Source organism: Trichoderma virens, assembly GCF_000170995.1.
Source record: "Trichoderma virens Gv29-8 chromosome Unknown TRIVIscaffold_92, whole genome shotgun sequence".
Taxonomy (NCBI): Eukaryota; Fungi; Ascomycota; class Sordariomycetes; order Hypocreales; family Hypocreaceae; genus Trichoderma; species Trichoderma virens.
The window spans coordinates 663,261-684,791 of NW_014013657.1; the positions used below are offsets into that span (position 1 = coordinate 663,261).

The 21,531-nt window shown below is 52.3% G+C and overlaps 4 protein-coding genes across 4 annotated transcripts; 3 read left to right on the forward strand and 1 right to left on the reverse strand.

Moving 5' to 3' along the window:
- Positions 1–730: 730 nt before the first annotated feature.
- TRIVIDRAFT_175080 (uncharacterized protein) lies at positions 731–5,884 on the forward strand (the record flags this gene model as incomplete). Its single annotated transcript, XM_014094156.1, has 4 exons — positions 731–916; positions 986–1,286; positions 1,341–4,033; positions 4,164–5,884. The coding sequence occupies 4 exons, from the start codon at positions 827–829 to the stop codon at positions 5,502–5,504; spliced, it is 4,425 nt and encodes a 1,474-aa protein (XP_013949631.1).
- A 310-nt stretch (positions 5,885–6,194) lies between these two features.
- On the forward strand, positions 6,195–7,466 carry TRIVIDRAFT_87262 (uncharacterized protein; the record flags this gene model as incomplete). Its single annotated transcript, XM_014094157.1, has 2 exons — positions 6,195–6,530; positions 6,619–7,466. The coding sequence occupies 2 exons, from the start codon at positions 6,393–6,395 to the stop codon at positions 7,336–7,338; spliced, it is 858 nt and encodes a 285-aa protein (XP_013949632.1).
- A 273-nt stretch (positions 7,467–7,739) lies between these two features.
- On the reverse strand, positions 7,740–14,489 carry TRIVIDRAFT_112308 (uncharacterized protein; the record flags this gene model as incomplete). The annotated part of the gene is made up of 8 exons (XM_014094158.1): positions 7,740–8,122; positions 8,174–8,867; positions 8,919–9,153; positions 9,847–11,306; positions 11,532–11,625; positions 12,205–12,480; positions 13,168–14,165; positions 14,304–14,489. Coding segments are annotated over 8 exons (4,326 nt in total), but the record flags the coding sequence as incomplete, so codon positions are not given.
- Positions 14,490–19,112: 4,623 nt separating this feature from the next.
- On the forward strand, positions 19,113–21,366 carry TRIVIDRAFT_184845 (glycosyltransferase family 34 protein; the record flags this gene model as incomplete). The annotated part of the gene is made up of 3 exons (XM_014094509.1): positions 19,113–19,515; positions 19,578–19,878; positions 19,954–21,366. 3 exons carry the CDS (start codon positions 19,113–19,115, stop codon positions 20,621–20,623), a joined length of 1,374 nt encoding a protein of 457 aa, XP_013949984.1.
- Between the last annotated feature and the right edge of the window lie 165 nt (positions 21,367–21,531).

Sequence of the window (21,531 nt, forward strand, 5' to 3'; positions counted from 1 at the left end):
GTCGCCACGCTTTCAGCAGGGCAGGGGAGGGCCAGCGAAGCTGCAGTGGGGTCCAGCAGCCAAGCTCAGCACCTAGCTCCACTGTAGCTCCTGTCTGGCAGTCCTGTAGCACCCCGGCCGCGCTGAGCTTAGACACAGAGTACATGTGCGCTCGCCGCGGTCCGTACACAGGCACAAGTACCACTCGGCGCACACACCTGTGCTTTTTGATGATAATCGTCTCTGCGCCACGGACAATCGACCTGTCGTCAGCTCCACCCACTGCACCACTTCTCTCGACTGTCTTTTTCTTTCTCTCGTTTCCAGCTTTCGCGTCTTGCCGAGCCACACGTGCATTAGCCTGTGGCTTTGTCCAGAAATCAAAAGGTGGTGATCCTCTGCCACCAACTAACTGTCCTCTTTTCCCCTTTGGCCATTGCTTCGGTTTCCGACGTCTCCCAGCCTTGTTCTTTCTTGCCTTTGATAGCCTGATCAGTTCAAGCGGGCCTTTGACTCAATCGTGCTGACCGTAAAATAAAAAATCGATAGAGAGCCGTTTCTTTTTTTCCCTTTTCTGCTCCCCCTTTCATCATTCGTTGGCCCGGCTCGGTTGGTTTGGACACATATCTGGCCACTGCCCCTCCATCAGCGACTTCTGAATGACGTTATCGCAAAGCAACCAGATCAATTGAACGGCCTAGTTGGTGCACACGAGCAAGAGCTGCAACAGCGCTCATAGCTGGCCATCATGTCGGCCCATGAGGCGCGCGAACTCAAGCTGCAGGGGGCCATCGAGGCTGCTCAAGACCCCCGGAGTGTGGTATCGGCTGAGGATGCTGAAAAACTCATGGTCGACCAGGCTCGAAATGCTGGTGCTCCCGCCTTCAACTTCGACCCTAATGCTTCTATAGAGCAAAAGCGTTCTCAGGTCGCTGCCGTACGATGCATCTTTCTCTCTTAAATCATACAAACATTGTACAAATGCTAACGACGCATCCTCGTCCAGGCTATCCCTCCCGAGCTTCAGCATATTAGACGGAACAAGGCGACGGTCATCGCAACTGATGTCGACGACGGTACTGGCCCGGATGAAGAACTCCCAGAACCGACAAAGGAAGGTGTCCTCGAAGCCGGCAAAGATGAACCAGCCAAGCCTCTAGCCAATGGGGAGGCTGCCGAGGTCCCATACTCGCGAACGGGCTGGGCTCCCCAGATTGGCTGGCCTGTTGACAGCGCGCTTGAGGCGGAGAGCCTACTCGATCACACTACATGGGTTGAGAGCCAGCTGCCGGATCATCTGTTTGGAGGTAGGTTTCACCAACCCAACAGAACCAACATTGTCGTCTTACAAGGATAAACAGATTGGTACCACAACACCGGCGTCATCATTTTTGCCTGCATTGCCTCATGGCTTGTAGCGGTTTTCGGCGGCGGCCTCGGCTGGGTAATCATGGTCATGGCAATTTGCGGCACCTACTACAGGACTTCTTTGAGACGAGTGCGCCGGAACTTTCGTGATGACATTACCCGAGAGATGGCCCTTAAGAGGCTTGAGGCTGATCATGAATCTCTCGAGTGGATCAATTCCTTCATGGTCAAGTTTTGGCCCATCTACCAGCCCGTCCTCGCCCAGACCATTGTCAACACTGTCGACCAGGTGCTGAGCTCTGCAACTCCGGCCTTCCTGGACAGCCTCAAGCTCAAGACTTTTACGTTGGGCACCAAGCCCCCCCGCATGGAGCATGTAAAGACGTACCCCAACGTGGGAGACGACATTGTTAGAATGGACTGGAAATTCAGCTTCACGCCCAATGACACTGCCGACATGACGAAAAAGCAGATCAAGAATAAGATCAACCCCAAGGTTGTACTGGAAATCCGAGTCGGAAAAGCCATGATCAGTAAAGGCCTTGACGTCATTGTCGAGGACATGGCCTTCTCGGGTATCATGCGACTCAACATCAAACTGCAGATTCCTTTCCCCCACGTCGAGAAGATTGAGATGTGTTTCTTGGAGAAGCCGACTATTGACTACGTTTGCAAGCCCCTCGGTGGTGAGAACTTTGGCTTTGATATCAATTTCATTCCGGGTCTGGAAAAGTTCATCCTGGAGCAGATCCACGGTAACCTAGCGCCCATGATGTATGCTCCTCATGTCTTCCCTATCGAAGTCGCCAAGATGCTTGCGGGATCACCCGTCGACCAGGCCATCGGTGTGCTCGTTGTGACACTCCACGGAGCACACAACCTCAAGAATACCGACAACTTTTCGGGCACCATTGATCCTTATGCCGTTCTTACTCTGAACCGCCGCCAAGAGCTTGCGCGAACCAAAACCATCGATGACAATCCCAACCCAAGATGGAATGAAACCCATTATATCATTGTTACTTCTTTCAACGACACTCTAGACATTCAGGTTTTTGATAAAAATGAGATCCGCAAGTCCAAGGAACTGGGCGTGGCTTCTTTCCCCCTAGAGAGGATCGAGGACCTGCACGTTTACGAAAATGAACGCATCCCGGTTCTCGCAGCCGGCAAATCCCGCGGTATCGTTTCCTGCGACTTCCGTTTCTTCCCAGTCCTTGAAGGCCAGAAAGACGAAAACGGTAAACTTGAGCCTCCTCCGGTCTCCAACCAGGGTATTCTGCGCTTCACTGTCGAGCAGGCCAAAGACTTGGACGGCACCAAAAGTCTTGTCGGTCTTCTCAATCCCTATGCTGTCATGTTCCTCAATGGTAAAGTCATCCACCAGACAAAGAAGCTTAAGCGAGTCAACAACCCCATCTGGGATAACGGTTCCAAGGAAATTCTCATCACGGATCGCAAGAGGGCCAAGCTTGGCGTCACTATCAAAGATGACCGGGACCTTGCCGCTGACCCGACCCTCGGAAAGTATCAGATCAAGCTCGATGACCTACTGGAATGCATGGAACAAGGCAAAGAATGGTATCACCTTTCAGGCGCTCAAACTGGCCGCGTCAAGATGACGGCGCAGTGGAAGCCAGTGGCCATTTCGGGCGTGGCCGGCACCGGCGGCTACATCACTCCAATCGGCGTCATGCGGCTCCATTTCAAGAAGGCAAATGATCTCCGTAACTTTGAAGCTTTTGGCAAATCGGATCCATATGTCCGAGTCCTCCTTTCTGGTATTGACAAGGCGCGAACGGTAACTTTCAAGAATGATCTGAATCCTGAATGGGATGAAGTTCTCTACATTCCAGTTCATTCCGCTCGGGACAGGCTCACGCTTGAGGTTATGGACGAGGAGAAGGTTGGCAGGGATCGCTCCCTCGGACTGTGTGAAGTTTCTGCAGCAGATTATATTCAGCAAGATGAAGTTGGCGAGTATCTCGTGAATGATACAAAGCGCGTTCTCCAGAGTGAGCTTCGCATTCACGGCAAGGGTATTGGCAAGGGTACACTAACTTATACCGTTGCATTTTATCCCTGTCTCAACATCGCCGATCCTGAAGAGGAAGAGGAGGAGGCGGCGGAGGAAGCCAAGGAAGCCAAAGCTGCCGAAGAGAATGGCGAGGAACCCAAAGCCTCTCTTGACAGACCACTCAGCTCCGCCTCTAAATCCACATCCAAAGTATCTCTCGACGTGTCTAGGAAATCGGCCGACGTGTCCAGGAAATCAGTGGATACGGCTAAGCTGAGCGCTGCCACAGGAGAGGATGGCCGGCCTATATCACCGGCATCGATGAGGTCATCAATGTCGGTAGAGAAGAAGGGGCCGCCCAAGATCCGGCTCAGCCCCGAAGAGTTGCTCAGATATGAGAGTGGCATTCTCATCTTTAGACTGCTGGAATCCGAGATGCCCGAAAGGGATAGTCAATTGGAAATCTTCGTTGACGACATGGCCTACCCTTCCTATACATCTACAATAGTTCCATCAAGGTCGCACAAGTTTGATGAGATTGGCGATTGCGTCATCAGAGAGCTCGACTTTTCTCGCTTGACCATTAAGGCGCGAAAGAAGGGCGATGATGCCGAAGATACTCTGGCGTACTTGTCTGGCAACACGTTGGAGACGTTGAAGCAATGTCTGGTAAGTCAAAGCAATGCGTTGTACCTTTTGCCCACGCAAATTGATTTTTCATCCCTATTCCCCCATTTATCATCATCTTAGCCCTGAGTACTACGTCATGCGAGGACACATATTCTAACATCACATGTAGAACAATCCCACCACATTGAAGCTCAAGAGCGATGATGGCAAGTCCAGCTGGGTCAAGGTTAGCCTCAAGTATATCCCTCTCAAGATGGATCTGGATCCAAGCGAGAGCATCAACAACATGGGCAATCTCCGTGTCGATGTCTTGAGCGGCACAGACTTGCCATCGGCAGACAGGAACGGAAAGAGCGACCCTTACTGCAAGTTTGAGTTGAATGATTTGGAAGTCTACAAGACCAAGGTACAGAAGAAGACGTTGTCGCCAGTATGGAACGAGTTCTTTGAGGTCTCTGTGCCGTCGAGGACGTCTGCCAACTTCGTTTGTAACGTCTACGATTACGACTTTGCCGACAAGCCCGACTTCCTAGGTGCCACCGTCATTAGACTGGACACTCTCCAGCCTTTCAAGGCAATGGAACAAAGCTACCCCCTGGACGGCAAGTCAGGAAGCATCAAGCTCCGAATGGTTTTCCGACCTGATTACATCACTCGAGCCAGGCAAGGAACGTCAACATTCCAGGGCACCTTTGGTGGTACCTCTCGCATCGTTACTGGAGTAGCTGGCGTGCCGTTCAAGGGAGGCGCCGCGGTGGCTGGAGTTGTAGGCCACGGTGTGGGCAGAGGTGCCTCGTTCTTGAAGCGCGGTATTCTGGGTAAAAAGGATCGAGATGATCCCAACGGTTCGTTGTCGGAGCTCACAGAGGTGCCAACCGTGCCAAGCATCATTACCAACGGCGGTGATTTCCCCATCAGCACCAGCAACTCCAACCCCAGCACCAGGCCGACAACCAGTGCCGTGGACAGTTCCCGGGATTTCCCCCCTCATCTGACGCCCGAGGGCTCTGGCCATAACAGAACCAGGAGCTTCGGCAGCTCTTCAGTGCACAGCGCCATGGGCATTGGAGCTCCGTCCGGAACAGCGACGTTTACTGTCGTTGGTGCTTCCGGATATTCTCTGTCGACGGACTTGTACATCCTCATCACCCAGATCTCACCCAGGGAAAAGATTGTTGGCAAAACGAAGCACTACAAGTCGCCTACAGGTCAGTGGAGCTTTGACGAGACATTCCGCTTCAGCTGCACTCCCGACGCACAGTTCAAGATTGAAGCCAGAGGCGAGCACTTGTTTGGCAGCGATGATGGTCTAGGAGAGCATTTCTACTTTGTTGACGAGACAGGCGCCGCAGCTCCAAAGGAACTCACCGTTGGCACTGGCATAGTGACAGTCAAGAGCTCCTTCCAGCCTGCAGAGGAGAAGTACCCTGACAGTCCCAAGTCTTTTTCGCGACGCGGCTTCTTGAGCAAGCGTGAGGCGCGGAGTCGGGACCCAACGCCAAATCCCTGAGCGATTTGATAACGAAAACTTTTCTTTTTTTTGGTCATTCCAGCTCCTCCCAAGACTCGCCAGGGTCTCCATGTGGGAGCGAGTATTGTATTTGCATGAAGAACTGCTACTGACGTAATGTTACGGCCGCATCGTCGCTCCCTATATCGGCTCTAATTGTTTGTTTGCTTCTTCTCGTTTGCACTTGACTCTTTTTCTTTATGAAATTGCAGCTCTGTATTATTTGTTATAGCCTATCTGCCTGGAGTCTGAGGTGATGGATGGGAGGAAAAGGTACGGGGTGTGTTCAATTTGTATATATATATATATAGGCAGAGTGGGACCGGCGAGGTCAAATGGGACAGCGATTTTATTTTAATTATATTTTCTTGGATAACTTCAATAGTTGCGTCTCTAAGATTTTTGTGTCTCTTTTTTTTTTCATCTTGTTTTGCAGCATCCAACGCCATTCGTATATATCCCTGGTGTAAGTCATCAGGCAACAAGGCAGCAAGAAGTGGCCGCTAGCAACTTAGTCAGCGCGCCCGAGTTGTGGCCAATCAGAAGCTCGTGTTGCTCGAAAGACAGCAGTGACGCGCGATACGGAAGCTGCCTGACCTGGTAGGCTCTAGAGATACTCAGAACGAGGGGCGTCTTTTGGCCTTTCAATTCTCAACCACGAACCGCCAAACACCACAATCGCCAGCTCGACAACCGCAGGCTGCACCCACTTGGAATTCTGCCTCGACCCGCAAGGATCCTCGAATTTGCTCGCAGCGGAACTGGGGGCATTGATTTGATCTGATCTGATCTGATTTGCTCTGGACTTGTGGCCTGGAGGGGTCTTTTCTAAGCATCACACATCACACATCACCACCGCCATCGTCTTCACTTCGCAGACACAGCACCATGGATTCTCTTGTGGCCAAGTACAGCCGGCCGGCATTTGCGCAGAACGAGCCTCTCGAGGATGACGAGCTTAGCAATGAGCTGATGAACCCGGCGGCTCACTTGTCGCTCAACTTTGCCATGCCGCCTATTGCCCAGGTACGTTTTGGTTACTGCTCGTCATAGCTTCGGCGATGGCTTTTATATACAGAAACGAAGAGCAGAAGTTGATCTTGTGCTACTCCAGCCCTCTGCTTGGCTTCGCGCTGCCACAGACGACCGCTCCAACCCCGACTGCCCCATCAAGATTGCCCACGGAACGACGACGCTTGCCTTCCGCTTCCAGGGTGGCATCATCGTGGCCACTGATTCGCGAGCCACGGCCGGCAACTGGATTGCCTCACAGACGGTCAAGAAGGTGATTGAGATCAACAGCGTGCTGCTGGGAACCATGGCCGGTGGCGCCGCAGACTGCCAGTACTGGCTGGCCTGGCTGGGCATGCAGTGCCGCCTCCACGAGCTTCGCCACAAGCGCCGCATCAGCGTCGCCGCCGCCAGCAAGATCCTGGCCAACCTCATCTACAGCTACAAGGGCATGGGCCTCAGCATGGGCACCATGTGCGCCGGCGTGACCAAGGAGGAGGGCCCGGCCCTGTACTACGTCGACAGCGATGGCACGCGACTCTCGGGCAACCTATTCTGCGTGGGCAGTGGACAGACTTTTGCCTACGGAGTGTTGGATTCAGAGTACAAGTACGATCTGACGGACGAGGAGGCCCTGGAGCTGGGCAAGAGGAGTATCCTGGCGGCGACGCACCGTGATGCGTACTCTGGTGGATACATCAACCTGTACCACGTCAAGGAGCAGGGCTGGGTCAAGCACGGCTTCCTCGACACGAATCCGATCTTCTGGGAGACGAAGCTGGAAAAGGGCGAGTTTTCAAACGTCACGAGCGCGCTGGCATAGAAATGGAGAGAGATGGGGGGGGGGGGGGGGTTTAATTTAAAGTATGAGAATAAGAATTGAAATGGGACTCGATGACTCCTTGTATTGCCGTGATGGGAGAAGATGAAGAGAGCAGTAGATGAATACGAAACAAATGATTTTTCTGTCCTCGACTCAGCAAAGAAAGAAGATGGTAACCGTGATGGGATGTGTAGAGAGTCAATTCTAGTTGTAGTACTAGTCTAATAATGCATGACCATCGTATAACTCATATCGTACAGGATATTACTGAACAAAGTGAAAGACACATACAGGCTATATATATCCAACTCCAGCACCTCAACACCAAGGAGGTATCATATTCATCAAACAAATAAACCATTCATCACCTTACATAGCGTCACCGATTTTCACTCCTCCTCCCTCACCCATCCGCCGGCCCCCAGTATCCCGCCACCAACATCCGGATCCATGGGCCACTTTGCAATCGGCCGCACGGACAGCTCGGTGCTGTATCCCGCCTCGAACATCTCCATGCCGGCCCAGGCAATCATGGCGGCGTTGTCGGTGCACAGCTCCAGCGGCGGGGCGACGATGCGCATGTCCGGGAAGCCCCTTGCGGCGAGCGTCGTGCGCAGGACGTGCATGAGGAAGCGGTTGCTCGCGACGCCGCCGGCCACGACGAGGGTTCTGATTGGTTCTGAGGGGGGCTGGAGGGAGGGCGAGTCTTGGAGGGCGAGGATGAGGCGGCTGGTGAGGTGCTGGAAGGCGGCGCGGAGGGTGTGGCGGGCGAGGGCGCGACGTTCTTCGAGGGGCATCGGGTCGGAAGTGGAGGGAGATGAGTCGTCATGATCACTGGAGCTGTTGCGGTTGCTTGCGGCAGCAGCAGCAATGTTATGGACGTGCGAATGGATACTCGAAAACGAATACGCAAGCTTCCTCGAGTTCCGAAACGGCAGCGGCACAGTCCACCCATAGCCAGACGGAACCTCGCGAATCTCCTCCTGCCTCGACGCCGGCGGCGCGAAGAACGCGGCGTAGTCGCCGGGGGTGTCGGCGCCTGGTGGGAAAGCAAAGGCCTCGAGCAGGCGGCCGTACATGACGTCCGGGCTGGACTCGAGGAGGGCGGGCGGGAGGATGACGCGGGCGGTCTGGTCGAGGAGGTTGCCGATGGCGATGTCGGCGGTTGTGGCGAGGATGCGGTGGGTTGTGAGGGCGGTGGAGAGGATGAGCTGGGTGTGGCCGCCGGAGACGAGAAGGGAGAGGAAGGGGAAGGCCGGCGATGGCGATGGTGATGTTCGTCGTCGTCCTCCTCCTCCTCCTTGTTCGTCCTCCAGGGCGTCAACCAGGCGCGGCGTCAAGGCATGCGCTTGCATGTGATGTACGCCCACCAGCGGAACGTCCCACGCCAGCGCCAGCCCCTTTGCAACGTTCAATCCCACAGCCAGATTCGTCATGATGCCCGGCCCCCGCGTCGCACACACAAAGTCGGGCACCCTGACCTTGCTCTTCCTCCTCCTCGCCATCCTCTTCTTCTTCACGTCCTCTGCCTCAACGACACTACTCGCTTCTTCTTCTTCTTCTTCTTCTTCTTCTTCTACCGCGCTCTCTCTCAAACTCGCCAACGCCCTCTGCACCAGCGGTCCCAAGGCAGTGTTGTGCCCTTCCACCGTCACCATCGGATGGATCCCCTTGAACGCCCGGTTGTCCGACGAAACCCGCTCGTTGAAGAGCAGCCTCGTCTTCCCTCCCGCCGATTTTTCGAGTACCGCCACCGCCGTGTCATCGCACGACGTCTCAATCGCCAGAGTCACCAGGGAGCGCTGCTTCGTCCTGCTGTTCTTGGCTGCGAAGACGGAGCGACTAAGAGTTGAGATGCCGTGTAAAGTGAGCCGGTGTTGAAAGGCCGTGGGATGGCATCTTGGTGGGAGCATTTCCTTCTCTCTCTCCTTCTTCTCTCTCTCTCTCTCTTGTTCGGTTTTCCACGAATATTTACTTAAAAACAGGTTATTTACTGAGAATTGATAAAGGGGAGACCTTGGAGTTTGTTTTATAGCTGGTATGTCTAGTAGACGTTGGATTTCGGATCCGTCCCGGCTGAACGTCTTTTTTTTTTCCCACCACGGAGCCCGGAGTTGTGGGGCTCCGTTCTCTACAATATCCAAGGATGTCTAATACCACTCCATTCGCATGATCAAGCTAATGCTCAACACAAGATTTTCATGTTTTAGTCGTAATTTATTTTTACTTTAACTGTATAGATCTGATAAACAAAAGGCTCTTCAAAAGTGAGCAACGCCATTCTAATGCACTTTTTAAACTCGACGGGCAAATATGCCAATACCCAACCCATTTTCATCACATATTCCCCATTAGTATACCTAAATGAAAAGAAAAGAAAGAAAGAAAGAAAGAAAGAAAGAAAGAAAGAAAGAAAGGAAAAACATTGAATCATGTGCACATTTCCGTAGTGTCGTTGTTACAGCCCCTTCTTCACACCCGCTTCATTCCCAGTTTACCCATTGGCACTTGCAACCTCCAGTGCCTCCATCGAATCCTCCAAACTTGGCATTTCCGCTGCCCCGGTGGTTGATCCATGTCCCTCCAGCATCCATCTTGTTGACTAATAGATCTGGAGCGCTAATGTTCAGCTTTTGGCGGTCATCCATCGGCCACTCCCACACAACTTTGTGGTTGGGATCGCCGCCGTGGGTGTCAAGAGTCACAGTCACCGGATACGGCATTGTGCCTGGCTTGACTAGTTCAGGTGAGTTATCAATGCCCTCACTGCCATCTGCCGCCAACAAGGACCCTGTGCTGTTCAGCTTCCGTGTCCAAATTTGCACAAGCATGCGAGTCTCGGCCCAGGTAACGAGATGGTTGGCCTCGGTTTCACTACAGCCACCGTCCTCATCTACCGGCACGTTTCCTTGGCCCGAGTCTTTGAGAACAGTGACAGACTTGAGGAAAATGGTCCGTTGGAAGTATGTGTAGAACCCATAATGCTCAGTCGGCAAGCCGCGATCAAACAGTCGGACTGGCTGCTGAACCGGGTTGGGGAGCATCACGGCAGGCGCAGGGGTGCCGTCACTCTGCAAATCCGGCGGGAGAATAATGTCCGAAATATTGACGTTCGAAGCAGTAGCTCGTCGGCTCAGAGATGGCGACTTGACCGTGTCATTCACCGACTCGAGGACGCTGATAAAAAAGGGTGTCGGCTCTCCTGCTTTTTGACTGGACTGGATATTATCTGTTGTCTCGCCCAAGAACCACATCTCTTGGAAAGTTGGCGGGCTCGGGTCTGGATTGAATCCGTCTATGGAAGAGTTGCTGTTGCTCGTGTCCCTTTGAGAAATGGCCGCTGGTGGAGCGCCGTTAGGAATGTTCCACGCCTTCTCTGTACTGTTGTCCCACTGAATTTGGAAGATGAGAGTTGGCTGGTTTGGCTTGAAAGGAGACACAGACGCCTGGGAATCTTTCGGTAGAGAACAGCTCCAGAGAGTCGACGGCTCCGTGCAGTCACTCTTGGCGATGGTGTTATTCGGTCCAACAAACGTCAACACACCAGTTGGCATGGCAGGATAGTCCGTGAGATTGACCCATATCGACGAGGGTATCGGAGTGGAGGGCGTCGAGGGGGATGTCGAAGAGGGCGGGTCTTGTCCAGAGGTTTCGGTTTTGTTGCCTGATCCATGATGTCTGCTAAGGACGATACCCAATACAACAGCCAGAATAATGATGAGAAGTAGAAGAATGCAAATGATGAATAGCCAAATTCTTCTCTTCTTGCGACCCTCGGGTCCAGTGCGGCCAAAACAACCCTTCTTTGACACCGGACCTCGACCTCTCCAGAGGCCACCGGCTCGTCTTGCTACCATTTCTTCCTTCTCATGTCGCCGTCGTTTTCTCTCAATCTTGTGTTCCTTACCCGATAGTTCGTCGGCATGTGACTGTGACAGAGATGTTCCAACAGGGCGAGCAGGCAGAGGCTCCGTATATCCATGTTCCAGAACCGGAGAGCCGGCCCTTGCCCAGTTGCCACTCCCAGGATGAGTTTCATTTATTGTCACATATGCTCTCTCTGGACTTGCTGGCATGTCTTCGTGGCCCCTTTGCTCTTCTAGCATGATCTCAATCGGCTGTACAGCGCGAGCGTCACTACCACCGCGGCGTTGATCAACAGGAGAGCGCTGCCGAGACAACACTGACGACACAAAGTTGCTTGCCGCACGTACATGTCGTGGAGCAGTCCGTGAGCCTCTCTCTACATTAGGTGATTTCGAAGAGGTTGGTGATACGGAGAAACGGCTCTGTTGCTCTAAGGCGTCGTGTGAATGGGCCATAGTGGAAGCTTGTATCTCTCGACTGTGTTCCAATCGCTGAAGTCCTGCAGACCGGGATGCATTGTTCGAGGCATCTTCAACACTACGCGATGAAATGGAGACATCTCCTGTTCGAATCGAGGATGATGCCTTGCGGGTAGTGTTGTACGCTTCCCGTGTAGATCTTTGGGTTTGTTCGATACGATGCGCGTCTTGTGAGGAGAGTATGCTAGTACGGGAGAGCGATGTGGCAGCCACATTAGCCTCTTGTCCAACTGCTCGTGAATTTGTTTCTTGATCAACTGCTCGTGAATCAGTCTCCCAACCAGCTACTCGTGAAGTTGCTGGTATTTCTCTTGTTGATGCTGCGGATATGATTGGTTCTGCTGCAACTGCTGCTGTTGTTGCTGCTGCAATAGGTGCTGCAATTGGTAGCTTTTTTGGTGACTTGGTTGACGCTGTGGTTGATGCCGTGTTTGACGTCGCGTTTGATGTCGTGTCTGATGCTGTGGCCGATGTTTCGGTTGCTATTGCGGCTTTTCTTGTCGTTGTTGATATTTTCGACGTAGCCAGAGCTGACACTTCTCTTGGAGAGAGCTGTGTATGCAAATGATGGTCCGGTGGGAAGACTGCTTGATATTTGATGTCCTTCCCAGCCTGTTTCTCCGATGACGGCGGAGGCGGATTGTGGGCTGCCAGATTGGTTATTCCCAGGCCATGCACCATATCATGAGTATCTGACCCATCGTGCTTCAAAGGACCCCGTGCTGATTCTGTTACAGTCGCAATCTCGGAGACATCTCCACGGGGTGATGGCGTCCGCCGTCGAGGAGTAGGAATCCTTATAGTGGGGGTCGAATTCGCCGCGACACGATCAACAACAAACTTCTGCTTCTGTTCCCCGGTATTTATCTCAATATGAAACACGATAGGTTGTACAGCTTGTTGAACCACTCCCTCCCTCGGTGGTGGAGTCTGGCGAGGTGCCGGCACTCTAAGAATCGGAGCCTGGGTTTCGTCCCATTGAGGCCTGGGTGGAGGGGTGAGATCGCGCTTCAATTCAGGTTTCGACTGAGAGTCAGCCGATGAGGTCTTATTCTCTCTCAATTCGATAGAAGTAGAGGTGTAGTTGTATCTATGGACTTCTTCGGAGGTTGAGGTTTTCATGGAAGTCGCCTCACGGCTCTCGGAGAAGGTTTGCTGGTGGCTACCCGACTGAGATGTAAGTGTTGAGCTCTCGCCCACGACGCCGGACTTATCGAACGGCTTCATGTCTTCATCCGTTGCCAGTGTAATCAAGATATCAGAGTTTTCTATTCCACCGCTATGCAACTCATTGTCCAGGCCTTTTCCTTTGACGTTTCTCGAGATAACGGCTCCAGAAAAAGATTCGGATTGACTGTGCTCCTTTTCCAACATTGACAGTCCCAAGATAGCACGGCTTCCTTCAATGGGGTTAACTGTAGCGTTCGTTCGTTGCTCTTGGTTTTCAACAGGTGAGAAGGTTTGCTTCGCTTCGACTCCTGACGTGGGGGTTTTCCAGGACTGTGGGCTCGCAATATATTTTGGAGTCAACATTAAACCCTGGTCCCCTTTATTATCTGCCGATCTGGCCATCTGATATCCTCTTTCATTTAGAGGTGACATCTGGGTTCTCCGGCTCGCAAAAGAGGTTCTCTCGTATGGTGTGACCACATGGTATTCCCAATAACCAGGTCCACTCTGGGGAGTGAGCGCAGACTTCAAAGGCGTGACACCATCCTCTTCGAACAGTGTGCAAGGAGTCCCAGACTCGTCTTCCTCCTCCGCGTTCTTTCGGCGTTCCATACCCATGATGCGCTGATGTGCCGCTGTCATCCTCTTGTAATTGGCTGGAACAGCAGGAACAGGGGGAACCTCGGTATCTCGTAGTCCAAGGCCCATGACTGGCGCCATAGATGCTTGCGAGTATATGCTTGAAGGATATCTAATGGTGCTAAACGAGCTTGCGGTTTCAGGCGTGTCTGGAGACCAGACCGACTTGAGCTGATGAGAGTCGGCGGGCCCATTTGTTCGGTCATTGGCAGTTTGAAATGTAAAGGGGTATGGATTTTTCATGCCGCCACTTGGGGTATCGATATTGTTGACTGTTGCCGTGAGAGGATCGATTCCTCGGCTTGTCACCTCATCCGAGGGTAGAGTGATTCCAATGACTATTGGTCTGTCTTCTGGAGAAAGCTGTTCCGCTGGAGAGCGAGTGACTTGAAGCGGAGAATCAGCCACACGATCCGCATCATCTTTCTTCAGCCAATTCCAGTTTCCAACAGACTGTGGGTTCGGAGATCCCTCTAGAGCTCTTAGAGCAGCCGCATCAACAAACTTTGGGGCTCGCCTTGCGGGCGACTTTGTCTGGCCGGCTATGTGATTTTGACGTCTCAGCTTTGTCATGTCCGTGATGAGCTTGATTCCAAGTTTTGCATTTCGTTGCTTTGGGGGCTTCCTTGATATTGGGCGGTTGACCTTGGCGGCTGATCGCCTCATGGATAGCTTTATGCTTGGGTTTTTTGCAGGCTTTGTGAGGATATAGGCGGGAGTAGGTGGCGGAGCCAACAGGCCGGGTTGGATCGCGGAGTCGATCGGCGTGACATCTTCGTCAGAGCTGACTGATGCGCTGTCGCTTTCCACGGGAGATGGACTGCGAGTATTCGCAGAGGAACTGCTCGCGCTCATATTTAAAAATGGGCTGTTGAAAAGAAGCTTCTTGTCGGAGTTATCAGCGGACGGGGTTTCGTCGACGTCTATCAGCGTAACAACATCGTCGTCTTCCCAGTCTTCCCAGTCGTCCGTCCGGCGGCTTTTTGAAGAAGTGTAAGAAATGTGACGAGGTATAGCAGACCGACTAGTCCGCGTAGAGAGCCTGCTGCCATTCACAGGCTCCGCAAGTTTGCCGTAGTTGGACATGTTAGATGATGTAAAGCGAAAGCATTCGGAGCGAGCGCGTGATCGTGACGTAGTCGTGTATCTCGTAATTACTCGTGATACGCTGAAAAAGAGTAGGATATAGAGAGAATCAAAGCATAACCATCACGAGCACCAGGCCAGGTGACGGGGAAAGAAATATCGCCAATGTATCGGTGACAAGGAAACAGAATATACAAAGAACACAAAGAGGTGGTGTGAAGCGAGAGCAAACTGAACGCAACGCCAATCCCAATAATGAACAATCAACAATCAGCAATCGACAATAGATGACAATCCGATCCGTAAGAGTAGAAAATAGAAACTGAAGCAAGAAAGTGAAGGCCAGATGATTGATAAAGAGGAACAATCAGCAGACAATAGCAGCACAAGGGCAGATGGCCAGCAACAACCTCCCCACTTTGGATCCTCGGCCCGGCCCCAAATCTGGCCATTCCATCGCCTTCTTCATCTTCCCGGTCTCTTGTTGACCTGGCAAATGCTCCCTTGTGGCGCGTTTCCGCATGCTCTTTTGTCGGAGCCTTGAGCTCGATGGCGATTCTGGCTGGCGGATTGGCTGGTGGAGGTGCAGCTTGCAGGTATGAAATAGACGCCGTGCGAGCGGGTATGCGCGATGTGATTGGCTGCGAGCATCTGCGCTACAGCCCAGGGCCAGCTGATTGGCCGCTTGTCGCCTGTCGGGCGGCTAAAGCTTGGCCACTGCGCAACACCCGCTGTGGGACTCTCAGGGGTCTGGCGGGCTGCTAATCTGGATGAGCAATGGGCAAAACACCACCATCTCGAACTTCCACTACCCTGGAATTGCCTGGTTATGTAGGGAATATGCACGACAATGGTGTGATCGGTGCGACACTAGAGTAGGATGGATTCGGAATGAGGATTACCGTGCATCATAAGCCCATGTATTAATCTAGCAGGCGCTTGAAACATGCGATTTTCTGGCTCTGAGCTCAAAGCAGCTGCTTCATATCCCAACTAGAAGTTGCCGGCCACTATACAGCTAACCCACATTTTCATGGCGACAGAAGCAAATAGCTCAGTTACAACGCTACCAGGTGTAGAGGAATGCAAACCTAGTTGGTGCTAATGATAGAAACAACGGACAATGGTCAACTCGTGCTACCACATGAGCACACCCCGACGCAAGACATGGCAGAAATGGCAAGTCAAGACGAAATGACACACACACACTCACACATACTTGTACACACGTTTGATACACGTCTCAGCCACCCTGCGTTGATCGACTCCCCGCATATCATACAATGCCCAGGAACAGGAGCTACTTGTCTTATGCGTGATTCACTATCCGCAGAGCTAAAAACGCAGCTGGTATCAAGTATTGAATTAAATTGATCAGGCGTTTATACGGCCCTCTGCGATACCAAGATAGAGGTAGTAACTTGCCTCTTGCTCGCGTATACTACTCAACACTCTAGGCATCGTATAGGTAGCTAGGCGAGGATGAACATGTAGACGATGGATTCCATCGCCTCTAAAGAAAACCAACAAGTGACGTCTTCCACTGTTGGCTCTGGTTGTAATATGCATTTAGCAAAAGGCGGGGCAAATGGTTGACGCCATACGCAGACGTGACGAATGCTGAACTCTGTTCGAGATGCATGATTTAGCGTACACTATCAAGAAGTTTAAGCATGTCCATCTGCCTGTGGCTTCGTATCGCTCTAGTCTCCAGAATCAAGGGCGGCAGCGGAGTGCCGTGGCGCAAGTTAATATTGGCAACATGAAGTCAATGGTAATACCTGTGCGAGTAAGCTGACGGCCTACCTATCTGCCTTGTGGCTAGGGCCGGTGTTGGAGCATTGCGGCTGAGAGCGTTTATGGACCTTATTTTGGCACCTTGGCTTGGTAGATGATGAAGATCTTTTTCTTGTCTGGAAAATACGAGAAAAGCTTCATCTTCTCAGCTTCACATCTACCGACCAAGCAAATCCATGCCATGAGCATTAGCTGGCTGTTTTTACTTTCCACTGCCGGGTAACGAGGGTTTCCGTCAAACCTTGCCCGACGTGGAGGATTAGTAATACGAGGCCATCCATGTCCTGTCAAAACTAACGAGATCATTGATGCTTGCTTGACATCAAATTTAACGCCATACGGCTAACCCGCAACGGGCCATGCCAGCAACCACGACTCGGTCTCCTCCGAACAGGCTCAGTCAATCGAGACCCACGAATGAACGCCTTGACCCTGAGCTAAGTTGCTAAACACGCTACAAGACGGTGGGAATGGCCTGCTGGAGGATGCGGATGGGAGGGTCCGGCGCTGTTGAATGCCTGCACCGGCACGGAGCAAGACCGACCGCATACGAGACTTCACTAAACTATTGGGTCTGTACGAACCAAGTACGAAGTACGAGTACTCCGCCTTAATATTGGACGCAGGAGAAAATCTCGCAATCGAATTCCATGATTGGGCGCGCCCCTGAGCGACGCAGGGAAGAAGCTGAGGATGGATGGGCGCCTGGCAAAATGCTGCCCGAGTGCATCGGCCAGTGGCAATCGCAAGGAGCATGGGTTCATCAATCTTAAAATTTCCTCATCCCCGGTAGCGGCTAATAATCCTCCTTATCGCGCAATGCCAGGCACCAAAAAGCACGGGTACGGCAATACGGGTACAGGTGCAGGTACGAGCACGAGCTTCGAGTCTTGTGTGCTTGTTGCACGGCGATATGAGTGGGTTCTCGATAACATTGATGCTGCAGTCGTGATTTTGGTTCCCGTAACCGTCGCACCTGAGCCGGATTTTGTGGCCGCTTGCAGTTGTGCGTCCTAACGCGATAACGAAACTACTACGGACGTACAGTACTACAGCAGAAAAAAAAAAAAAAAAAAAAAAAAAAAAAAGAACAGACAAATTTCTTAAGCCTGAATCAAAAAGAAAAAGAAAGCAAGCAAACCACCAACACAATGACAAAAGACCAAAGAAAATAAGTAAAAGGCGCAATCGGGATCATGCATGATATTGCCTTGTTCGGTTAATTAGACTGTTAATTACTGGTGCTCTCACAACTGCCACCGTGCCATCGCCAACGCAGATACGAGAAGTTCTAACCAAGGCGTGCGGCCCCCTATTACAGCAAAAAAGCACCTCGATTCGCTAGAACGCCTTCTGGCACCGTGCCATAAGCAAACTAAGCCACCGCCCAGTTCAGCACGAAGGGGGGCCGTGCGTGGGAGAAGAAGTAGAAAAATCCAACCGTATTGGAGCGCTTTACTGCGGCGCAAGCGATGATGTACCTACTTAGAGACTTGGCTTTTGACACTCCTAAAATTATCGTCGTCGTTTTCAGCATTCAACTGTTCCATGTTAGCTCTTGGCACTTGGAGTACTTGGCGCCGCTACTACAGTACCTTGATTTCCCTGGCGTCGAAATTCTCCCCGTTGTCGCGCTGCTGCAAGAAGGCTGCAGCAGTACTTGTACTTGTTGGGTACTGTGTGGCAGCCCTGCCTTGTACGGGTACTATACTCGCCACGCCCGCTTTGGCGCTGTGAATCGTACCGCCATGTATCCGGTACGCACTTGGCCTTATCAAGCATCGTCAGCACCACAGCAGCGCAAGTAACCCCGTCCTGCTGCTACCGCGCAGACCCGCTTCGCGTTGTACCCCGTCGTTTTCGGCCAGGCGCCAGGCTGGCGTCTTTTGCGGCACTTGCGCAGCCAGGGGCACGGCGAGGTACTTTGCGCTCAGCCGCCCCTGGGTACCCGTACAAAGCCAAGCCTGAACCGACCTGGCCCTACGGACCCTGTATCCAGACCTGCCAATAAACCGCCTCTTTTTTCCTCGACCCCCATTCGACTATCCCATCCCATATCTCATACCGACATCTGGCCAGAACGCGAATTTGCTCAGCTAGCGCTTGTGTCGCCGTCTGCGACAGTTGGTCCCGGTGTGGGTTCGATCTCTGCTTTGGGGGCTTCTCTCACGATCTCCTCTGTCCTGTCAGAAGTCAGAAACAGCGCCCCTCCCTTTCTGGAGCCAGTTTGTGTCGTCTGCCTCTCGTTCTGCTCTGCATTGAGCTGCTTGCATTTCTCTCTCTCTCTCTCTCTAGCTCTAGTGCGGCTCCGTATCAGGAAGCCCACGCAGCCCGCTTCTGCTGCCACGCCGACTCCGTATTTCGACACCTGTCGACTCTCGAGCTTCTCCCACCGTCCACAACACAGCTATTCACCCTGGCTTCCCAAAGGCACCCGGCCGGCTCCTCGAGCTCCTTCAACGACCGGCCTGTGCCGTCACATCACCGACGGCGCTCTTCGGCTGGCAGCCACACCCTAAGCGAAGTGCGCTCTGGCAATCTGCTGTCCATCCATCCTCGCACAGCCAACCAGGCCCAGCTGTCCCCTATCGTCGGTACGTCTCCCATCGCCGGCTCCCTTGCAGGCTTCCCGCATCGCCTGCCCTGCGTCATCTTGTGTCGCGCAAACTTGGAGTTGCTCGCTGGCTAATCTCTGTGTTCCCTTGGTTCTTTGTCACAGGCACTCCCGCCGACCCAATGTCTCTGTCTCGAAGCCCATCGCCTGTCCCGGGTGGGGGGTGGTCCAGTCCTGGCTTGAATATCAACAGCGGCCGCTCAAGTCCTGCCAATGCCGCTGGCAGCTCTTGGGAATCCGCCAAGATGAGGAAGCAAGGTGCCAACGGCTACCCGTCCTTCTCGACGCAGAACCAGGGCTTCTTTACCCGACACATGCGCCGCATATCCAGCAGCCTGCCACGATTCAACTCCGGCCCGGGCAACACCTATGCTGAGAGGGAAAAGTATGAACGAGAAGGATACAGCCAGAACGCCTCCGGCGGAAGGATACGATCCTTCATTGCCCGCATTGGCAGAAGGCTCAAGTGGAGGATTCTTCTTCCGCTAATCATATTCTGCACCATTGTGGTGTACTATGGCACTCGTGAGCACAACCATTGCGTCCCCTACAACTGGATGTGGTTCTTTTGGCTAACAGAGGGATAGATGAGGCTCCCGGCTTCGTTCACTGGTGGCGACGAATTACTCTGGGCGGTGGCGGCGAGAAATTCGTTATAATACTGGCTGCCAACGTTGGCGGAGGTGTCATGGAGTGGAAGGGTGCTCGAGAGTGGGCCATTGAACGAGACAGCGTACGCAACAAGCGGAAATATGCCACTCGATGGGGCTACGATTTGGAAATTGTCGACATGAAGACCAAGAAGCGGTATGCGCACGAGTGGCGAGAAAGCTGGGAAAAGGTCGACTTCATTCGGACTGCGATGCGCAAATACCCCAACGCTGAATGGTGAGCAAGCAAAAAAAATATCCCACATGAGGCATACCCTTGTCGTCCCTTTCACAATTTGACTAACACACCCAGGTTCTGGTGGCTGGATCTCAACACCTATGTAATGGAGCCATCATACTCTCTTCAGCATCATCTGTTCAATCACCTCGACCGTCATGTGTACCGCGATATCAACGTCTTCAACCCTCTCAACATCACCCACCCCCCCACAGAAGAGTACTTGGACGCGGAGGCGCGAAGCCCTGTGGGTGATGGCAATATCAACTCTGTGAACCTCATGCTCACTCAGGACTGCTCCGGATTCAACCTGGGCTCCTTCTTTATTCGACGCAGCGCTTGGACCGAACAACTTTTGGATATCTGGTGGGACCCCGTCCTCTATGAACAGAAGCACATGGAATGGGAGCATAAGGAGCAGGATGCTCTCGAACAATTGTACCAGACCCAGCCCTGGATTCGACAACACATTGGCTTCCTGCCGCAGCGCATGATCAACAGCTTCCCCACGGCTGCTTGCGCAGAAGAATCCGGATTGAACAACACCAGGATACACTACAACGAAAAAGATCGCGACTTTGTAGTCAATATGGCTGGCTGCGAATGGGGCCGCGATTGCTGGGGTGAGATGTATCACTACCGGGAATTTAGCTACTGGCTCAACCGAAACCCTTGGGAGCTCTTCAAGGAGGAGATTGTGGCCCTCATCTGGTTCAAACTCACTGGCCAGCGAGTCAAGCTATAATCTGGCCTTCATCTTGCACTTGCAACGGGGTCGACAATTCGGCCTGCCCTTTTCACATCTTGTGCCGGCACAACCCCTCTTTTCAACCATGAGCTAGACAACAAACACATTTGCCGTCGGCTTCATTTCACTAGCACAGAGCATTCTGAGAAATCATCTGTTTTTTTTTAATCTTGTTTTTTTTTTGCTTGTTGCATAGATGTTGGTCTTAATATTTCTTGATTGTATCAACGCATCAATATGCCCACCTTTTTCCTGCACGGCTGGACGAATATAATTGACAATGATTGGAGAGGGGCTACCATCTGACGAGGCGACGAATCACAATATTCATCTCTATTGAACGGCCCGGCATCTTGCGATTCTCCCATTTAGCAGGAGGATTTGGATGGTTGATGGCAGCACCGCGGCCGGGAAATCGAGATGTCAAAAGGAGAGAAGGGGGCGAGAAGAAGTTCGCTTCCCATGTCAAACACATACAGGGTTTGGGGTACACACACGGGGTGGATATTTTAAAAGGAAAGAAGAAATTAGGGAAAGGCAAGGCTCATGATCCATAGGGCGCCATTGCGTGGCTGTCTCCTGGCGTTGGGCACTCATAACATTTGGTGATTTTTCTTCTTTCTTTTTTTCAGAGAGAAAAGAAGGGAGAAGGAGAGAAAAAAAATCTTAAGGCGACATCTATCAGAGTCACCCCCTATTTTTATGATTGGGTACATATTCCAAAGAGATAATTTATAGAGATGTTTTTTTGGTATTTTTAAAAATTTGGGTTTAGTTTCTTTTTTTTAAACTTGGTCTATCACATGGTGATGAAAGCTAGAAAATGTAAAAAAAAGACTGCTGGTTGTCGATCTTGGTCAATGGCGGTCTCAACTCGGATATTGATCAAGTATGCCGTGCATGAG